The following is an 18,831-nucleotide window of genomic DNA, read 5'->3' as shown; positions in this document are numbered from 1 at the left end:
TAAAAAATTCACAGCACAAAAAAGAGTTCCGGGCGAACTTTTAGGAATCGAGAAGAAATAATAAAAAGGGGAATCAATTCAAATAAAAGGCTAAATAAAATTGATGGACACAATGGGCTCGAACCATTGTCGTTAAGCTGATTTGAACTTAGGCAAAACAAGGCACGGTAAAACCCTGGATAGGAAGTGCGATGCTACATCAGAAACATCTTACGGCAACATCAGAAACGAGAAATCCGTAAGATATTTCACAATGACATACTTTTTGCTACATTTTCGTAAACTTTTTGTCAAATTTTCTTAAACTTTTTTTTAAATTTTCGTAAACTTCTAACCCATTTACTCATTAAACAGGCCTATTTTAAATTATTTCGTTAAACACAAATTGAAAAGGAGATAACAGTTCACCAGGGCCGCCAGGAGGTTTCGGAAGCTATGGGGCAAAAACGAATAACGAGGCCCCCGCCAAATTTTCTTATCCATCACGCCCTTCAAGTTAGCTTAAAACACATTTCAGAATATTTCTTGATGCCATTTCTTGCAATCAGTTAGAGCGTGTTAATTTTTTTAGCGTGTTACTTTTGCTACGTTCGATTAATTTTATTACTTTATGAGACCCCCTAGACCTCGAGGCCCTTTGGCAATTTTAACCCCCCCCCCCCAATAGGCGGTCTTACAGCTCACTCTGTGATTGGCACTTTCATTAACTGCATCAAACTGCTTTGCTTTCTAGCAGTAACCTTAGTGTGTTTTATCATTCAGTTTTTGATCACACCGAGTGAACTCTAGCTAATTGCAAATACACCTAGCAGAACATAGTATCGCCTTCGCTATGAAAACACGCCCGTTGTTTCCCCAAAGTTTCGATTTATTTGTTCACTAAAAAGAACACCCTTCAGATTTATCTTGTCGTGCGCGTCAATGAACCAAAAAACATAATTGCAAACCACGCAATAAATAACTCTTCCCCTGTCTAAAATGTGGGAAGAGTTTGAGACATTGTGTCACGATTACATGGGCTTCTATCGTCGAGAATTATTATTTCATTGCACCCAATATTTCTCGATTGAAACTTCACATTCTTTTAGTCTTGCTAGCCGAGGAAAAACCACCCAGCTTGTAAATGAGACGTCTCTATAAACCAACAACCAAATACAACATTGAGTGTTTTAAAGAACAAAGGGGCTCATGCAAAAATATCTAAATATAACAGCAAAAGGTAGTAAGATTGTATTTACAAGGGGGGGGGGGGGGGGGTTGTACCCCACCCTTTACTTTTATGGATGAGCTTCACAGATGTCCTCAGCCTGAATTACCTTTTTTCCTGCTTTGTGTTTCATCGTCACGATACAAATCGCTTCTAAAACCCAAACTGTTTTTTGAACAAAAACCAATTATATCGTTTATCGTAACACAAAGTAATCGATATTTAAAATAAGGCCGCAGGACACAGTGCCTTTACAACCAATGGTGATGTTCAAAAAGATCCTGGCTATCCTTGTGGAAGCCAGAACTTCAACGCACCCCTTATTACCCTAGCACTTAAGGCCTTGAATTTTTCCAGAGTTTTTTTAAAGAACTTGTAAACCTTATCGCAGTTCACTATTTCGATATTTTCACGACCTTTGGTGATAATTCATAAGATGGGCAAAGTGAAACACAAGAATAACAGCGATTGATCAGTGTAGACTTCATCAAAACATCTCCGCTTTATACAACTCCAATCCTGCTTGCTTTCATAACTTTAAGAAACACAAAGGCATAATTACAAACATCGCATGATGGGCTGATTTTCACTAGCTCGCAATAGAAGCTTACTGGCAATCATTGCCGAAACTAGCGGCGGTCAACATAAACTGTCCCAAAATCTGTAAAAGTCTTTTGGCCTCCTATCGATACACGACCAGCTGCTGTAGTATTAGCACCAGCCTCGTTTTACTTGGTTTTGGGGCTACGCCATTAGCACTAGAGCGGGATCTCGGCCAGTGCTAGCAAATCACGAAGTGATTGGTGTCATCGCTTGATTCAAGTTGTTTACAGCAGTTGTGATTAGATGATTCAGTGATTCATCGGCACACTCTACGGACTAAGAAAAAACATTTATTACAAATCTGTCCACTTCAAAAGCAAAACAACATGTTCCTTCCAACATTGCCCAGCTAAGATAACAGCCTCCTCGATCTTTCAGGTCTGAAAACACCTTGAAAACAAGCAATTTTGCCATCGGACAACATCTTTTAGATAACCCAGGTTGTGCTCATGTGTAAAATGCAAATATAGACATTATTCGATACTATGAAGGCATCTCTGTGCTTGGCTTGCACACAATATTGATCATCATTACCGTAACTTGTATATAGCTGTTTTTTAGAAAATGAGCCATTAATATTACTTCTATATAACAAATTGTAAACCATATATATGTAAACCAAACCATATCTAATTTGCGCCACCAAAGCCTTATTTGGTTAAGCTACAATTCTGTTAATATTCTGAACCCCTTCGTTGAATTTCTCTGCTATTGAAATGCATAAACTCCAGCTTTGAAGGTGGCATGGTGTAGGCGTTTGGCTATAATGGGGTTATGGGATGCTCCCATAAATTGTTACATTAGACTTTAAAGGCAATCTGTCACGACGTTGATTGGTTATAAGAACAAAGGGATTTTTATTGTTTCCAGTCCCCCTTTAATTTTTCGCATTGTAAAAAAAATGGCGGAGCGCTGGAATTGTGTTTAGGCTATTGTTCCAGCTGTTGTTCTCGTTAACCAATCCACAACAAGACAGATTGCCTTTAAACAATATTTGTATTACCAAAGATCAAATTGACCAATGCCAACATACCAATGTTTCCAAGTCAATAACTGCTATTGTCCCGTCAACAGAAATCGTAATCGAGACCCCATCATCACTTTCAGTGACCAACTCCTTCCCGTATTTTTCTTCCAACAAACTCATAAGCCTCTCGTGGAAATTGCCTGAGCCAAAATGTCGATCCCTGTTTGCTGAAATAAAGATCCATTACTCGGAATGAATAGGAAAATGCATGTTTCCGACAGACAACCCAGCATAAACATTTTTTAATTTCCAATATATAAATTCACATGAACAAAATAAAACCAATAACTACGAACTGCTCAACTAACATAACAAGGACGATACCAAGGGGAGGAGAGAGCCCTGAATGCCTCATGGCCAAAACATAGAGAAACAAGTGGAAGGTTTCACAAAATGATGGCTCGTATGGCTAATCCTTAATTATCTGTGATACAAAGAAATAAAGTATTTAATATATCTTATATTGATTTGTTATTAAACCCTAAATAAAATAAACTTATGTGTTCCATTTAGTGCTCCTTCCAATCTCGAGGGACATAACAGCAAGTGTATTAAGAGGATTGGGCAATTTCACACAGCTCAAAGGAGTGGGGTATAAATAGAGAGGGCTTTAAAGGGGGCAGGGGCGTTTGATACTGAATGACGTCACAGCAGGTGTAAGGGTTGATACTAGGAACATACCTTGGACAAACTGAGGATTGCCTTCAACTTGCAAAATGACCGTCAGAACGCAGTCTGCGTACATATCATTGACAGGATTCGAAGGCCACTAGGAAACAAGAATTGCAAATTCAAGTTATCGTTTCATTTCTAAGATTTATCTTCTTTTGCTTACTTTATACCAAGAAGTGAACTAGATATTTTAATGATGGCTGATAATGGGGTCAAAAATAAAATGTTAAGGAAAACAATCGATTTATGAAGATCAATAGCTCGTGCAAATGGTATAAAAATAAATTAAAATAATTTTAGATAATTAAATTTAAAGCATGTGCACTACGGATGCCTCTTTCAATAAACAAGTGTACTAAAAGTTCATTGTGGTGTCAACTGCGTGATTCACTAACACTACGTAGCTGCGGAGGAGGGGATAAAGACCCCTTCCCCCAAAAAATGCGTCAGCCGGGAGTCGAACCCGGATCGATTGCTTGGAAGGCAACCATGCTAACCGCTACACCACCGACGCTGTTCTATATCAATGGAAACAGAGAGGATATGAATGTTTCCCTGAGGGGAAGTCGTTAGGTCCTACGGGTGTGTGGATCATTTTCAAACTGGTTTTGAAATGGTTCGCTGCCTCCGGATGCGGGTGGCATATAAGTGCGGTTTTAAGGCGTTATAAGCGTTGAGCAAAAGTTTATGCGGAATATGACTTTCCTAAAGAAGACTATCCTTTTACCAAACGCGCAATGCAGAGAGAATCTAGGTTGCGAAGAGGAAATGTAACTGTGCAGGAGAAATAATAGAGAGGACGTGAACATGACTTTTGACGTTTGCAGGACCTAATTAATTATTTAATTAAAAATTAAAGCGCTCTTACCATTCTCGCAAGATCTAGTCACACTGGAGCCACTAGTCCCTTATTCTTCAATTATTCATCCTCCACAGTCACATTACTTCATCGTAACTCGGACAATTGCGTTCAGTCTTATCATGAAAAAATACTTCGGGAGGAGGAGTTTAAAGCGGGATCCAACTAAAAATCGTGAATCCAGTGGCGAGAATTGTAAGGATAAGCAAAGGGACAGTTGCTTCACCCTACCCCCGCTCAACTAGATGTAACTCTTAAAAAGGAAGTCTGAAAAGTCATATATTGTGACTTGTAACGGGGGATGGAGGGAGGAAAAGCCGTTTAAATAAGCGCTTCGGTAAATTCACTGCACTTGTCTCTCAAATAAAAAAGCTCGATTCCAACCACTGCATTAAGCTAAAGCGAAAATTGGCAGTGAGAAAAAACTGTTGTGTACAAAAAATGGTTACCTCTATAATAACACTGCCTTTCTCTTGATAGATCGTAATCGCATCAAAGACTTTAAATGCCTGTTTTCCTTGGATTTCTAGCTTCTCCACTTTTCCAGCTAGTGTTTGAAGGCAGTAGTACACGATATTAAACGGTGCACGGAAATGGAGAATCTGTCGTTGGGTTATGCTGCTTGTTGCTAAGTCTGTGTAATCTGTGGCAAAAAAGAAACAAAAAAATGTCACGTGTAAGGATTTGAAGCAGCCATTTGTTTCTGTTATTGGTGGACACAAAGTTTGTTGTTATTTTGCTGTGCACCGTAAGGACAGCTTGCACAGAAAAACAAGCGAATTGTACCAAAATGTACTAAAAAGAAATTTAACCACCAGAAACCCAAAAGCTATTCGAAAATTTCTTATATCCTTATACAAACGACAAAGATGTTTGCAGTATATATCAAAGAATCGTTGATTTGAATAATTTTCTGAATAACAATGAATTTGACAACTACTTGCACAAAGGGCAAAATGAAAAGGCTCCAATATAGAAAATGTAAGTGAAGCTTCATGACGAAAAAAACGAATTCCGATATTAACGGAAACTTTTCAAAAAAGTTTTTGAAAAGGTGTTACCAATTATAGTTGTGCTTAGGTAATGAAAATAAAAACAAATTCATAAATGCAAGTCCTTAATGGGTATGATTCATAGACAACAAATTCAATAAAATACTTACTTTGCAGATCATTCGGCGACATGATATGATAATTGAACCCCCTCTTTAGAAGAAGGCCAGATATACTTTTCCCATTTGCTGGCTGTTCGGACGCTAGACTTCCTATAACCTAACATAAAATACAAATAGGTGATACCTTTATTAGAGACAACATTAAATAAAGAAAAATATTACAGCCTAAAGGTTTTTCTGTAACTTAAAAATAAGAGCTATATTACTCATCTTCACGAGACAATGAAGAGCATTTAAACTAGTTTTGATGAAGCATAAGAACAGCCTACTTCAGCTGCAAAACTTAACATTTATCGAGGCAAGTAATCAATGGCACCATGCCATTCTCACATATTATCATAAACAAATGTCCAAGTATATCAATCAATGGAAAAGCAAAAAGAGAAGAGGCTCCATCAACTCTTCTTTAAACTTTGAAGACATTATCAAAATCCGAATTATATCCCCCCTCCCCAACCACCAAAGAAAGAGCCTTACCTTTGCCATTTTCTCCCCTCTGAAGTGCAGCTGTACACTTTGAACATTTTTCGGATTGTAAACTTGAATGTGACTCAGCTAGAAAGTTGATAAGGTAAATTACTCTACTGAGTTTATTATCAAACGTGCCTCACAATGTCAATCACCCATTTTATAATAAATCAACGAATTGGAGCCAAAACATGGCACGTCTTCCCTTTCTAAATTCTGCTAAAAGCTATTATTATAAATACTAAACATACAATAGCTGTGAACGCATCATAAGATGTAAATCAAACAATTTTACAGTCCACAGCATTACCATGAAAGACATATTTTATTGCCATTAATTCTATTGCCTGATAACGAACCTAACATGAAAGCAAATTCTTGCTCTTCAAAGACGAACAGTGTAGATTAAGTTTGCTCTCACATCCCTCATGCGTAGATTACAAATTGAACATCAAGCATTTTCACATCGCAAACTAACAATTTGCAAAAAGCAACAAATGATGAATGGAGACGATAAATCTGCAAACATACCCCCTTTTCATCAAAGTCCCTTATTAAGGCTGCCTTCAATCGACTCATTTCGTTCTGTTCCCCATGGACAAGAACCTAAAACGAGAGAAAAATAAAACTAACATATCAATCTCTTAAAAACATAGGGCGAGAAACTTGCTTGAATCTAAATGCAAGATTCATGAGGATTAAGGCTATCAAAACATCACTAAAACTAATAGCATTTGGAAAAGATGAAATTGCACATTTTTCTTCTGGAATTTTTATAATTCCTATACTGAACATTTTCGTTCCTTTGAGAACAGCGAAAATTCGCAATTTTCTTCATCTGAAAAGGATAATAAAATGAGTTACAATGGAAAACTGAAAATTGAAAAGAGGTAAGATGCACTTACAATATGCGGTGGCTTGAGGATATTCACAAACTCGTTTAACTGCTCGTAATCGGCGTGAGCAGAGAAGGAGATGTAGCCTGTCAATAAAGAGGACGTTTGTTAAAGAGTAAGGGATGTAATAAGTAATTAATAAATGGCAGGTGATATATTAACATTAATATGAAAAAGCATTAATAAAGCAATGACCTAGTAGATAGGGCCTACTAGTACTGAGCCTATGCACATCTCGGTTGTCCGCCAATGCACTTACATATTGCACAAGAATCACATCCGATCACGTGAAAAATGCTCGCATTATCAAGAACAAAAACATCTAATCTCCTTGTGCAGCGTTGGTCACTTTTCCAACACAGCAAAATATTATATTCATCAAAAAGTAACTATTCCGCTATCAGGCAGCATTTACTGGAAAACCCAGATTGTGTAAAAAACTACAATGGCGACATGTTTCGGATTATTGGTAAAGCCCGATCGTCTTTCCATCTATCAGTTTTGGAATCTATCTACATAAGCACGAAAAAACCGCTATTGTGTAGACAAAAGGAGTTCGTTTTCACCTTAGGACTCTATTGATAACATTCTCAATAGGAAAGCGGCACTGATTGGTCAACCTCAACAGTCGTGTGCTCGCGTTTCTGATTGGCCTTTTTCGATCCACAACTGGGTATATATATTTCTTAGCGTAGAGTTTTCGATCTATGTTCTGACGTTTTAAAATCTTAAGAGTGTCAGATGACAAGCTTTAGTTTACTAAATGTTTGCTTTTTTAAGAAAAACATCAGATATAATAAAGATATAATAAGAAAAAGTGGAAGAGCTTTGAAATAACAGGCATGATATTGGTTTACTTACTGACTTGCATCTTCAGCGGCAGATTTTGCCCGGACATTGTAACAATTTCTTCTGGTTCTCGCATCAAGTCCTATTTAATATAGAAATAGCTTAAAGCAAAATATGGGATTAAAGCTAAAGAAAATCGGATTTTACTGTCCCTGTTTATTACAAAACAAAAACATTTCCAAACAACTTAGCACTTTTGTCGGCATTTCTATCTTAAAGTACTTAGCCTCAGATTTCGGTGCATCTATGATGACCCCCCCCCCCTCAATGATTCAACTCCTACTTCACCCCGGCATCCAAAACCGAATAAAAGCCTCAGATTTCGGTGCATCTATGATAATACCTCTCCACCCCCCCCCCCCCCAATGATTCAACTTCTACTCCACCCCAGCATCCAAAAACCGAATAAAAGCATCAAACTTCGTTGCCTCTATTATGATACTTGAGACTTTCTTGATTATGTGTTTCCTTAAAGAGTCTTGTTCAAACTACAAAAGTATATCTACCTATACTTCTCATGACAATACACATGATATCTTTAAAGCAAACATTGTAAAAATACTATTTCAAGCAGTACCCTGTTCGAAATTTACTAGAAAAAAATACAATATTGAAGCCAAAAGTTAAAGTAAAGAAAGAAGAGAGTGCTTTTGGCCATTGTGATCTGAGCATGATCAGGATAATTATTGATTGTAAAGATTTGTTGTTTGATAAATTGATAGATGAAGTAAAAATTAACATTTGACGTTTTCAACATGAATTTTAAACAAACCTTGGCTAATGTTCCTTCGACGCAGTAGCCAGCAATGATCACACCATTTTTTCTATCTGCACACCAGGTTTCGAAAAGCTCTCTTGATAATCCACTCTGAAAGATATTTTTGGTATGATTAGCAATGATTTCAAATCAACTTTGTAGCTGCCAAAAGGAGTTGATGGGAAATATAATCTGGAAACTTGCATCCTTGCTCGAAGAAAACGTTAAATACGGAATACCCTAAAAAAGAGCATTACAATACAGACTGGTCATTTTAATAAAGAAGGTCTTAAGCTTAGTCTTCGAAGGACTTCAAATAGCAAAATGACTTCAAAATTATACTTAGGTAACTCAGTACATTTATATACCATGATTAAAAACACACATACACGAACAATTATATACACGATCGATATATTTTTGATCGTGTGTGTTGTTTTTTAATTATGGTTCATAAATGTACCGAGTTACCTAAGTATAATTTGTCATACAACACACGGGGTCTTTTAAAATCCTTGGCCCAAAAAGCCAGTGACTGAAATGACTTCAAAATTTTTTTTCAATTGTTCCTGTATAACAGACCTTGCAGCAAATGATTTCACCAAGGTACAGCGTATCTAGAATGTAGCCGTTTTTAAATGGCCTATTTGCAAGGAAAACTTCAAGATATCAACTTGCACTTGTAGGGAGCTTGAAAGCTCACACAATATGCACGCTGATGCTTTCTGGAATTTCTGAAACTGAGAAACTACTGCAAAAAGATACAGGTTTGCATCATCATGGAGACACGTTTGCATTTCCGTGTACTTTGAGGAATTTGCCTTTAACGTTGATCGAAAATCTCAGAAAATAGCCTATATTCATGTACTCCCTTGCTAGCGGAAAATTATACCTCTAATCGTTATAACGGCTAGACACCAAACAGGTCTGTTTCCACTTTTCTGTGGAAACATATTAGAGGTTTTTCCTTCTCTGAAGCAAAAAAGATTTAATAACAAAGGTAACCAACCTGCATCATTCCTGGACTTGCCATCACAACAGAGGGTCCGATATCATCGAACTGATCAATACTCTAATGTTGGGTGAGTAAAAAAGGGGTATACTTAAAATAATTTAAATCTAAAAAACTAAATTTCAAATACTCTCCCAGATTTCAATACTTAAATATCTAAAGACATGCCAAAAAGTCAAAAGCAGAGAACAATCTCGATTGGTTGATCTCGTTTCTGCAGCCATGGTGATTCCCTGGAGTTCGTATGGCAGACCATATCGATTAAAAGAAAATCAGGAAGCATTTACACGAGATTTTCTTAGAAGTGCTCTTGCTTATGTGCTCATAAATGCAGCTAGCTACCCTTCACGTGATGGAGTTACATATGCCTTGATAAATAATGGTAATCGGCATTAATCCTGACATTCAATGGGATTGATTACAAAAAGCCATCCTTATATCGCATGCCTTTCACTCGCTTCAGGATTTTAATATTAATATCAAGCTTCAGAAATAAACGAGCCAACGATATCCATTTCTGTGAATATAGGTAACATAGAAATATATCTAAAGGAAACGAAATAGACAAAGAAAACTGAATTATAAATGCAATTTATGGACATAACTTACTTTTAGATTTGAAATATGTTTGAAGACAAACGGATTTGAAACATTGATCTGGAAAAAGAAGACAATTGCAGAAAATACTTAAAAAATCATACAAAGAAAACAAAGTTTGTTTATATTAGTTCATTAGTACATCAGCGATACAATTTCATTTAGAACGCTTTTTGCTTGCAATTGAACTTCTTCAGAACCCTAGGGTGCAATCATTCACAACACATAGCAATTTTAAAAAAATTTTAATTAACCTTTATACAGAGTATAGAGAAGGGTAGCAATAGATAACGAAAATTGTTTAGCTATTTAAAAGCAGATTTATTAGCGAAACATGTGTTTATACTTTATTTATAGCAGATCGTATATATGAAACAAAGAAAATTCAATAGTTTATATATATGAAACAAATTATTACAAATATGAACTTCTCTTCTAGCCAAGCAAATAAAATAAAATCGACAGCTATACCTGTTTACGAATTTTTTCATTCATGGCACCAATGTAGGTTTGGTATACTGTGGGGAAACACAGCCAATTATTTGGTAAAGAGAAAGTTCTTAGAAATTATTTGATAATGTGCGATATTTCCATGGAACGAGCGATATTCTTGTATTTATATAATCAAAATACCATCATAATAGGACAACAATAAGAATGAAATGTAATTCAGCATTTGTTGCTCGTGATAAACGCAGATAAATCTTTACTTGACATATTAAAGGAATTCAGCATTTCAACTAATTGTGAAAGCAAGCGTCATCTCGATTTTGATCGAATAATTAGATCGTATGACGAGAATCTCAGAATTTGTTTAATACAAATTTCTCATTGTTTTTTGTAAGATAGAAATGAATGACCAGTTTGTTCAGTATCATGCTGGCTTCATGAATTTTTGTCACGTCACGTTTTTTAGACCCTTACAATCAAAATTCAGCTGAGAGGGGATCAAGAATTAGACTGTTTGCTGAGAGTTACTAAGGAAGAAATAGCACTGTCCCTACCTGCCATGCATTTTTTGGCCAACGAAGAAGCATAGTAAACTGGAACATCGTGAATCTCTGGGTGTTGGGTCCAATATTCATCTGAAGATGATAGGAAGAGAACAGAAATGAATCTTACTGTTAATCTGGGTAATGGAGGGTGCTCAATGCCATGTAGACAGAGCTTTACTAGCTCAATGTTATGGGCAAACACCTTGTAGCGAGAAAGTAAACACGCTGTACTTGATATAAAGAACAATTAACTGCCTGATGATGGCATTAAGCGTGAAACTCGGAGCTGTAACTTAGAACCGTTCTATTCTACAAAGCTCAGAAACGTCCAGTACGAATTATATATAGCATAGTACCGTAACCACCTAAATGAATGAGTTTTCACATCTGAACTTATCTATACGTCGTAAAAAATAATAAAACATATAAAACTAAACACAGCATTGTTGTATGCAATTATTCCCGGGAATATTATGTAATATCGGCATTGATCAGTCGTGATGTCGGCATTGATCACGTGATTCTCAAATATCACGTGAGCACAATAGGAATGGATAAGACAGAACGCATGACTCTTCGATCAAATTCTTACAGGAAGAAGATACTATATAATAATAACAAGAACTTTAAAACGCACCTAAAATAAGCAGCAGCTCTTGCGCCCTTCCCAAGGCAAAAACAGGGATCAAAACACGTCCGCCACGGTTGATTGTCTCGTGGACAGTACCTGAAAGAATAATACAGACCCCAATTAACTTGGATAAATGACAAGCATGATTTATGGATCAAACCAAACCAAATATCTTTAAAATCTGTTCATTCTGTGTTACTCTCATATAAGAAAATCGCAAAATGCTTTGATTCTTAAATGACTCTTATCTGAATGCTGTAGTAACCAATGCCATTCGAGGATCCTTACTTGTCTAAAACTTAAACATCTAAACGGAAAGAAAGTCACGAAAGCAAGGTAATGTGATTGTCCATTTTTTAGAAAGTAGAAAACAAATAATAAAACTTAAAATTGCTTGTTAAAACTATATTGATCGGCTGTGCTTGATTAACAGAAAGTCGTCGTTTTTATTTAAACATTAAACTGTATCGTCATTTTTATAAAAGCCCTCAGTAGGCCCTCTTCACAGACTTAAAAAAACCATAATCACTTGACTTTGTATGTAAACATACTTGTGAAGCGCTTTTCTCGTTCGTCCCTGTTCTCGTGAACGTGAGTTCCATAAGTTGATTCCTACGAAACGAGATAAATGACATAAAGATGCTGCTTTATTAAGATTTTAGCTAAATTTAATCAACTGACGAGAAATCACATATACAAATAAACACGTAAATACAAACACAGTAATGGATAAACCATCATGGTAATATGACATACCATAATAAGAACATCTGGCCTAACACTAGGTATCTCTGCTGCCATCAAATGCCTATCTTCTTGTCTTGAAAAATCTCCAGTATATAAAATCTAAAAAAGAAAGATGGAAACGTCTTCAAAACAAATAAAGCATGCAAAGAAAGACACAAAGGCAAACAGATGTTACTGGAAAATTTTAGAAATTTGGAAAAATTGATGACAAAACTTTCCTCATTGAAAAGATTTTATTATTTAAACATCAAACTGAGGGAAAAAGGGAGAAAATGTTTCCTCTCAAAGTCTATAGCTGATAATAAAAAAACAAAAACTATGAGAAGAAAATAAACATGATTTAACAAACCTTTACTCCTGCAATCTCTATCATAAACATTGCAGCTCCTAAAACATGTCCAGCATTGTAACACCAGAATTTTACACCACCTACTTCCTTCTCCTCATGAAAATGAACTGTCTCTATTTTATCCATACTTTTTTCAAGATCCTTTTCTGAGTATAACATATGATCTGCAGATATGTTACTAAAAATGAACAAAAGACAATTAAGAAGATATTTGCCTGCTACAAGTAGCAATACTAGGAGCATAAGAAAACGACTGAATTCCCAACAAGATATTAAAACAAACTGTTTAGTCAGTAAATATTCATCTTTCTGATATGAAAACAAATTGAATAAAATCTTCAAGTACTCAATTTCAAATATTTTTCTTTAAATCTTTCTTACCTAACTTTGATGTAATCTGACAACAGCCATCTATGAAATAAAAAAAAGGAACATCAATCAGATAGGAAACTGAACAATTGGCTGGTAAATAAATTGAAGCACAGGTTATGAAGGGCAATATGCAAAAGAATAGATTCAATGAGGAGTTAAATAAGAAAAAACAATATTTTCAAGCAAACCGAAAAAATCATATACATTAACATCTAGATTGAGTGTAGCAAAATTTTCTATACAGTTAAAAAAATTAGCACCCTAGAATACAGACAAATTGAAGTCTAAAAATCGTACCTGTAAATAGCTTTTGTTGCATGAGTCATGAAAACTCTGCCTTTAAAATGTGTCTGAATAATGAAATTAAAAAAATATTGCCATTGAAAATAAATAAAAAAATTTACATTTAACCTCTAAGACCTATTCTAAGTGAAGGTTTCAGGCTCTTTTCTTATAAATTGACAAATTCAAAATTAGTCAGGTAATCATAGCTCAGTTATACTAGAAATAGCTCTTGCTAGTACTGCCCGCAAACAATTAGTTCCTTGATAATGATTGTTTTGAAAATTTAGGTCAGGATATTCGAAGAAGACACCATCTTGGGTTTTCACAATTTTATAAAAACAGCTGCTCTAGTTGATGCTAAACTATTCTTTTTATCAAGAATTTTTGGTGTTCAGTTTGCCTTTGATTTAAGTCCAACGCCCTTTTGAAAATCATGAAGTTTTTCTAGGGTTTGACATTTATTTTGCGTTTTCGTGAAGCAAAGACGTATGAAAATGGACACGTGATAGAACGGGTACAGCTAAAATCGATTGCGATAAAGGATTCGTACAGCGATGTACAGGCTATAATCACGACAATCATAACTTTTGCTCGTACGGTGTCGAGTTTTTGGGAGAAAGGTGTGGCATTCGACTGGTTTTGATTCCCAAAACTTCGAATCAAAACTTCCATCCATTGCGGAGAACCGAGCTGTGATGCAGCACCGTTTTCGTGCTAAAAAAACCGAAGGCCTTTAACAGAGTCTTGGCAGAGCAACTCTCCGAAGATAATTCCCTTCCGCACAAAGAGGTGGCGGTTAACGACCTCCTCGACAAAGCCGATTGATTGACAATGAAATTGATTGACAGTTGTCATGGCAGCAGAAAAGTGACAAAATCTGCTGACAAAGTGCTGACAACATGAACTGAAGCTTCCATATGCTACTTATACGCGGGGCAGACTATAAGTCCTTCACTCGCGCGCTATCGCTCGCGAGTTGCGGGCAATTACTATATTGATAATTGTCAACTCAAAAAAAGTTTTGGAAAGCTTATTAATTGTCAAAAGTAGAAAAAACTATGGTATGATTTACTGCAAGATTTACTGATCTCTAACCAAAGATTTTCTAAGGGTCTATTGAATTCAGCTACATAAAAAGAAAGTCCTGGACAGCAGCAGGTCTTATGTGGGTGATAACTTATAATGCTAGATTGGTTTCACAAATAGATAAGTTAGTTGCCTTGCAAATAATTATTATAAGTATCATATATACAAAAGTAGTGCAAGAATATCAGTATGATTGGATAATCTTTAATCACACAAATTTTTATCACATAGTTATTCGATCAATTATTGTGCTTTTGACATCAACCATTTAAATGCTTGTTTTAAGATACCTTTTCTAGAAACCATGGCAGTCCACCACAATGGTCCAAATGAAAACTGAAATGAAAAGTGACTTGTGAAACTTCTTTGAGATGCTTGCAAACGCTAGATGATAAAAACTTCATTCATTTTTTATTAGGGTTAATTGTTCTTGTTTCCTGCTTAACATCCTTCTGATTCAAAACAGCGGAATGAAAGTAATGGCATATGTGGATGAAATGTGTTTAGTTGAATGGGCTTATTTTGCCATAACTCTCAACTTTACAATGACTTAAGATGCAAGTTTAATAGCATAGATGACGGATAATGGCATTTCACAATACAAAAACTTGTTGCAATGGTACTTACTGGCTTATAAGAAGTAAATCTATCTCAGCTGGGTCAATTTCATCAATGAATGGCAAGGAATCCAGCCCGGTGTACCCTGGGTGAATTCCACAGTCCAGCTACAAACAAAAATAGATTAATGAAAAAGGCCTATCTGCAAAGAAAGTAACAACTAACTTATACATGTTTTGTTTTGCAGTTCTATTGTAAACAACAACACAGGGCCTGTGGCACAGGGGTGACCAGGGGGGCTAACGCCTCCCTACTTTAGTACATAAGTAAAACAGCACCAGGAAAATATTTGCCACAGTTGGGGCTGGAGAGGGTAAGAGGAAACTTCCAGGCACAGTTGGCCCCTCCAATTTAGGATCAGTGGTGCAGGCCCTCCAACATTTATTTTGCTTTTGATACTTTTTGGCCTTTATCAATAAAACCAGAGGCATATGCCCCCTGTGTCCCTGGTTCAAAAGTCTATGGCTGATATCACAAATACAACATCTAAAAAGATGTTACTGCTCACTTGCAACACAAGCACTAGCACTATTGTTATTAAAACTAGAAATAGCTATATAGATTATGGAATAGCTATATAGGTTAGGTTTATAGTAATATTCAGCTTTTGTATCTTTTGTGAGTTGCTATACACAAGCAAAATACAATAGCAAACTCATTTTGGTACTCGTAAGGAAAATATACTCTATGAATCTCGGACCAGCTACTGATTCTACAATCAGGAAGAATGTTAAAAAAATTACCATGACTTTCTTTCCTTTGAATTCCAATATGTGACATGATCTACCAACTTCTTGGCCAGATCCACTGTAGAAAAACTCATTTCAATAAGACTGGGTCATAAACACTTACAGACATATTTAAAATGCTAACAAATCATAAACTTTTTTTGGAAATTGACTTTAAAGGGTATAACACAATGTAACTGATTTAGACAGATAACCCCTCAATATTCTATAGGGCCCCAAAACCAAAATGTTTGCAAAATGAGGAATAAATATGCATAGTGTATAAATGGCAATGTGCACATGTATATACTGAGTTTGAAAATGAGCACATGTTGCCCCTTAACACTCTCTCTCTCATGACTTGGTTAGTTTGTAATGTTTATATGTTACCTTTGTATTCTATTTTTAATAAAGCCATTTCTATGTTTATAAAAATTGTTTAGGCCTCCCCAATGTCAAAATCCTAACTAGCCCTATTCTTTTTAGTAGTATTGCAACCTCAAATTCACTGACACAATATTTTGTATGACAAAAATCACAATTAAGTGACAACATTCCAATGAAGACAATCTGTGCACTTGGGATGAAAACTTTTTGGGTTTACCTCAGTGTTCTTGGCAACGTTTAGCTAGCTATCCTAACATTGTTAAATGTAATTTTTTATACCCATTATAATCTTAGAAATTGTATACTTTAAAGCTTGTACCACTGTTTGCTGAATGAAAATGTTGGAAGTTTGTGCAATTTAGACAAAACCCTTTTTATTATATCATGTCCTCCCCCCTTTAAAGGACCATTCTGGAATATGGCAAAGCAAATATACAGAAAATACAACATGAAATTGAAGGAATGGAATGAAGGAATTTATTTTTTAGGACCTTTGGTCAGATACAAATCAGCCTTGGCTTCACTAAGAATGAAACATGGAAGCTTCCAAATAAATTGGTATCTTGAAAAGTAGCAATTATTCGACAATAATATTCCATGGTCAGTTTGCAAAGCATGCTAGTTCTTTAAAAGATTTTGTGCCTGCACACTCATTTCAGTCACATTCTCTGTCGCAAACTTCATCTGTGCCAATCAGATGGTAAACAAAAGCGTATTTACCATCTGACTGTAAACGAAATAGATATCTCTGGATTCGGTGTGCAATTTCATATTTCGGCTATGCTGAGTGGACCTCGTGCGCGCACCTGCCATATTCTGCAGACTGGTTTCAATCATGGTGTGCTTATTTTCCACCTTAAAAATTGCATCTTTTCAGCATGATAGATGATGCAGTTTCTTCTGTTTATGTTTAAAGTTAAATATGAAATAAAAACGGACAACAAGCGTAAGAAGCTATGTGTAGAGAGGAACTGATAAAGCTTTTGCAAAATATGGCCTACTTTTCTCATCACTAAAAGAAAACGGCTACTAAACAGGTAGCCATATCAAATACATTACTTGACCATACTTAATTTTATAATTTTTAAAGGTAGATGTAAGAGTAGACTCACAGCGGTGTTATTTTGAGTAAATCGTTTTCTTCTGAAATATCCCCTTCTTGCTTTTTCTCAGCCATTTTGTTCAACAGACCACGAGGCCAATAGTTGAAAAAGAGGCTGACTAACTTTCCAGAAGAGTGACAAGAAGTGACAGGAACGATTTGATAATATAAAACAAATATATTTTTATTGCATATTAAGTTCGGTATTTTCCGAAAAGAACTGAAACGATTGAAACAGGAAATGTATCCAAAAGATCTGAAATTAAATTTACACAAATCAAACCAAATTTAAGTTCTCAATTGCCAATAACGTTTTCTTGGGACCTGCTTGGCTCCGGATGGAATAGGCGCTGCAGTCCGACAGGAAATTTTCAAGACAGTGCATGAAAGTAGAGGGAATTTAACATTTAGGGGGGGCCTAGATTGGGTCTTACCCGAATATTGTTGCTTTATTGAGATAAAATTTCCCGAACGGGCTTCAAATTTGATAAATTAGCCCTCTAGCCATTAAGTCTCCTACGCCAATATTCCACGTCCTTTAGGTTGGCAGAGATTGCTTAGTTGTTACCAAAGATCGAGATACAACTTATTGTTTGAGGGGGCAGTCCTGATAAATCAGTGTAACGACAGTCATATTTTACAATATAAAAGCATTTCACTCATACAACGTAAGATTTTCTGGGGGCCCCCCGGTATCTCGGTCCTTGTTTATTACAGAGTAATAATGGAGCTGTAGGTGTTTGTTTACCTAATCTTCTTAAATTGTTAACGTTGGTGATGCCATGCAATGCCATATGCGGTTTTTGCTACATTTTATTATTCTATCTCGGCCTATCAATTAATTTTATACGACGATAGGAGCAAAATTATTTTCATTTCAATGCACGCAGAGCGCTTGGTATCAAACTGGACTTAAAAAGCAGTATTATGCTAAAAGAGCAATTATGTCAATAAAACAAGACATTTATAATTTTAGAAAGTGATGATAGCGTTGTGGGATTCATGGAAAGTTACAACCGGACATATTTGTCGCTAGTTTGGAACACTCAACACACAATTTGAAGACCTTGTCATTAACTTCGGAGCATACTTATTATTTCTTTAAGAGAAATTCCTTCAACTTAACCCCAAAACCTGAGAAAGTTTTATTTTGTAAGTAAACGCATGGATTTTAAGTTTGTGATAATTCTTTAGCAATCACAAATAGATAGATAAACATGGCATAAGTTCCTCTACGTTGTTCTTCTACATCGTAGCTTCATTGTTCCTCTACAAGAAATCGTATTTATTTGATGAAATTCTACTGGCCAGGTTTTTTCTCTTGCTTATTATTTTTGTGCTGTAGGCAATACTGAGAAATGTGTACAGATTTCATTATGAATTGTGCCTGGTAAGCTTATTTTAATTTCT

General features: G+C 35.8%; 1 protein-coding gene and 1 non-coding gene across 2 annotated transcripts; both read right to left on the bottom strand.

Moving 5' to 3' along the window:
- Window positions 1–1,689: 1,689 nt before the first annotated feature.
- LOC135680816 (cleavage and polyadenylation specificity factor subunit 3) lies at window positions 1,690–17,570 on the bottom strand. Its single transcript, XM_065195017.2, has 24 exons — window positions 17,432–17,570; window positions 15,948–16,011; window positions 15,214–15,311; window positions 14,877–14,922; window positions 13,513–13,565; window positions 13,225–13,254; window positions 12,844–13,021; window positions 12,504–12,593; window positions 12,299–12,359; window positions 11,754–11,843; window positions 11,126–11,206; window positions 10,593–10,639; window positions 10,134–10,181; window positions 9,522–9,584; window positions 8,528–8,623; window positions 7,768–7,837; window positions 6,916–6,992; window positions 6,542–6,616; window positions 6,020–6,097; window positions 5,531–5,639; window positions 4,818–5,011; window positions 3,519–3,606; window positions 2,844–3,004; window positions 1,690–2,086 (listed from the first exon to the last, which is right to left on the bottom strand). Exons 1-24 carry the CDS (start codon window positions 17,494–17,496, stop codon window positions 1,997–1,999), a joined length of 2,052 nt encoding a protein of 683 aa, XP_065051089.1. The 5' UTR covers window positions 17,497–17,570; the 3' UTR covers window positions 1,690–1,996.
- Window positions 3,952–4,023, bottom strand: Trnag-ucc (transfer RNA glycine (anticodon UCC)). The gene has a single exon. It is a non-coding gene; the product is annotated as a tRNA-Gly (tRNA).
- Window positions 17,571–18,831: the final 1,261 nt, after the last annotated feature.

Source organism: Rhopilema esculentum, chromosome 18 (genome assembly GCF_057945365.1).
Source record: "Rhopilema esculentum isolate cy_ngs chromosome 18, ASM5794536v1, whole genome shotgun sequence".
NCBI lineage: Eukaryota > Metazoa > Cnidaria > Scyphozoa > Rhizostomeae > Rhizostomatidae > Rhopilema > Rhopilema esculentum.
This window is presented reverse-complemented; position numbering and strand designations above follow the sequence as displayed.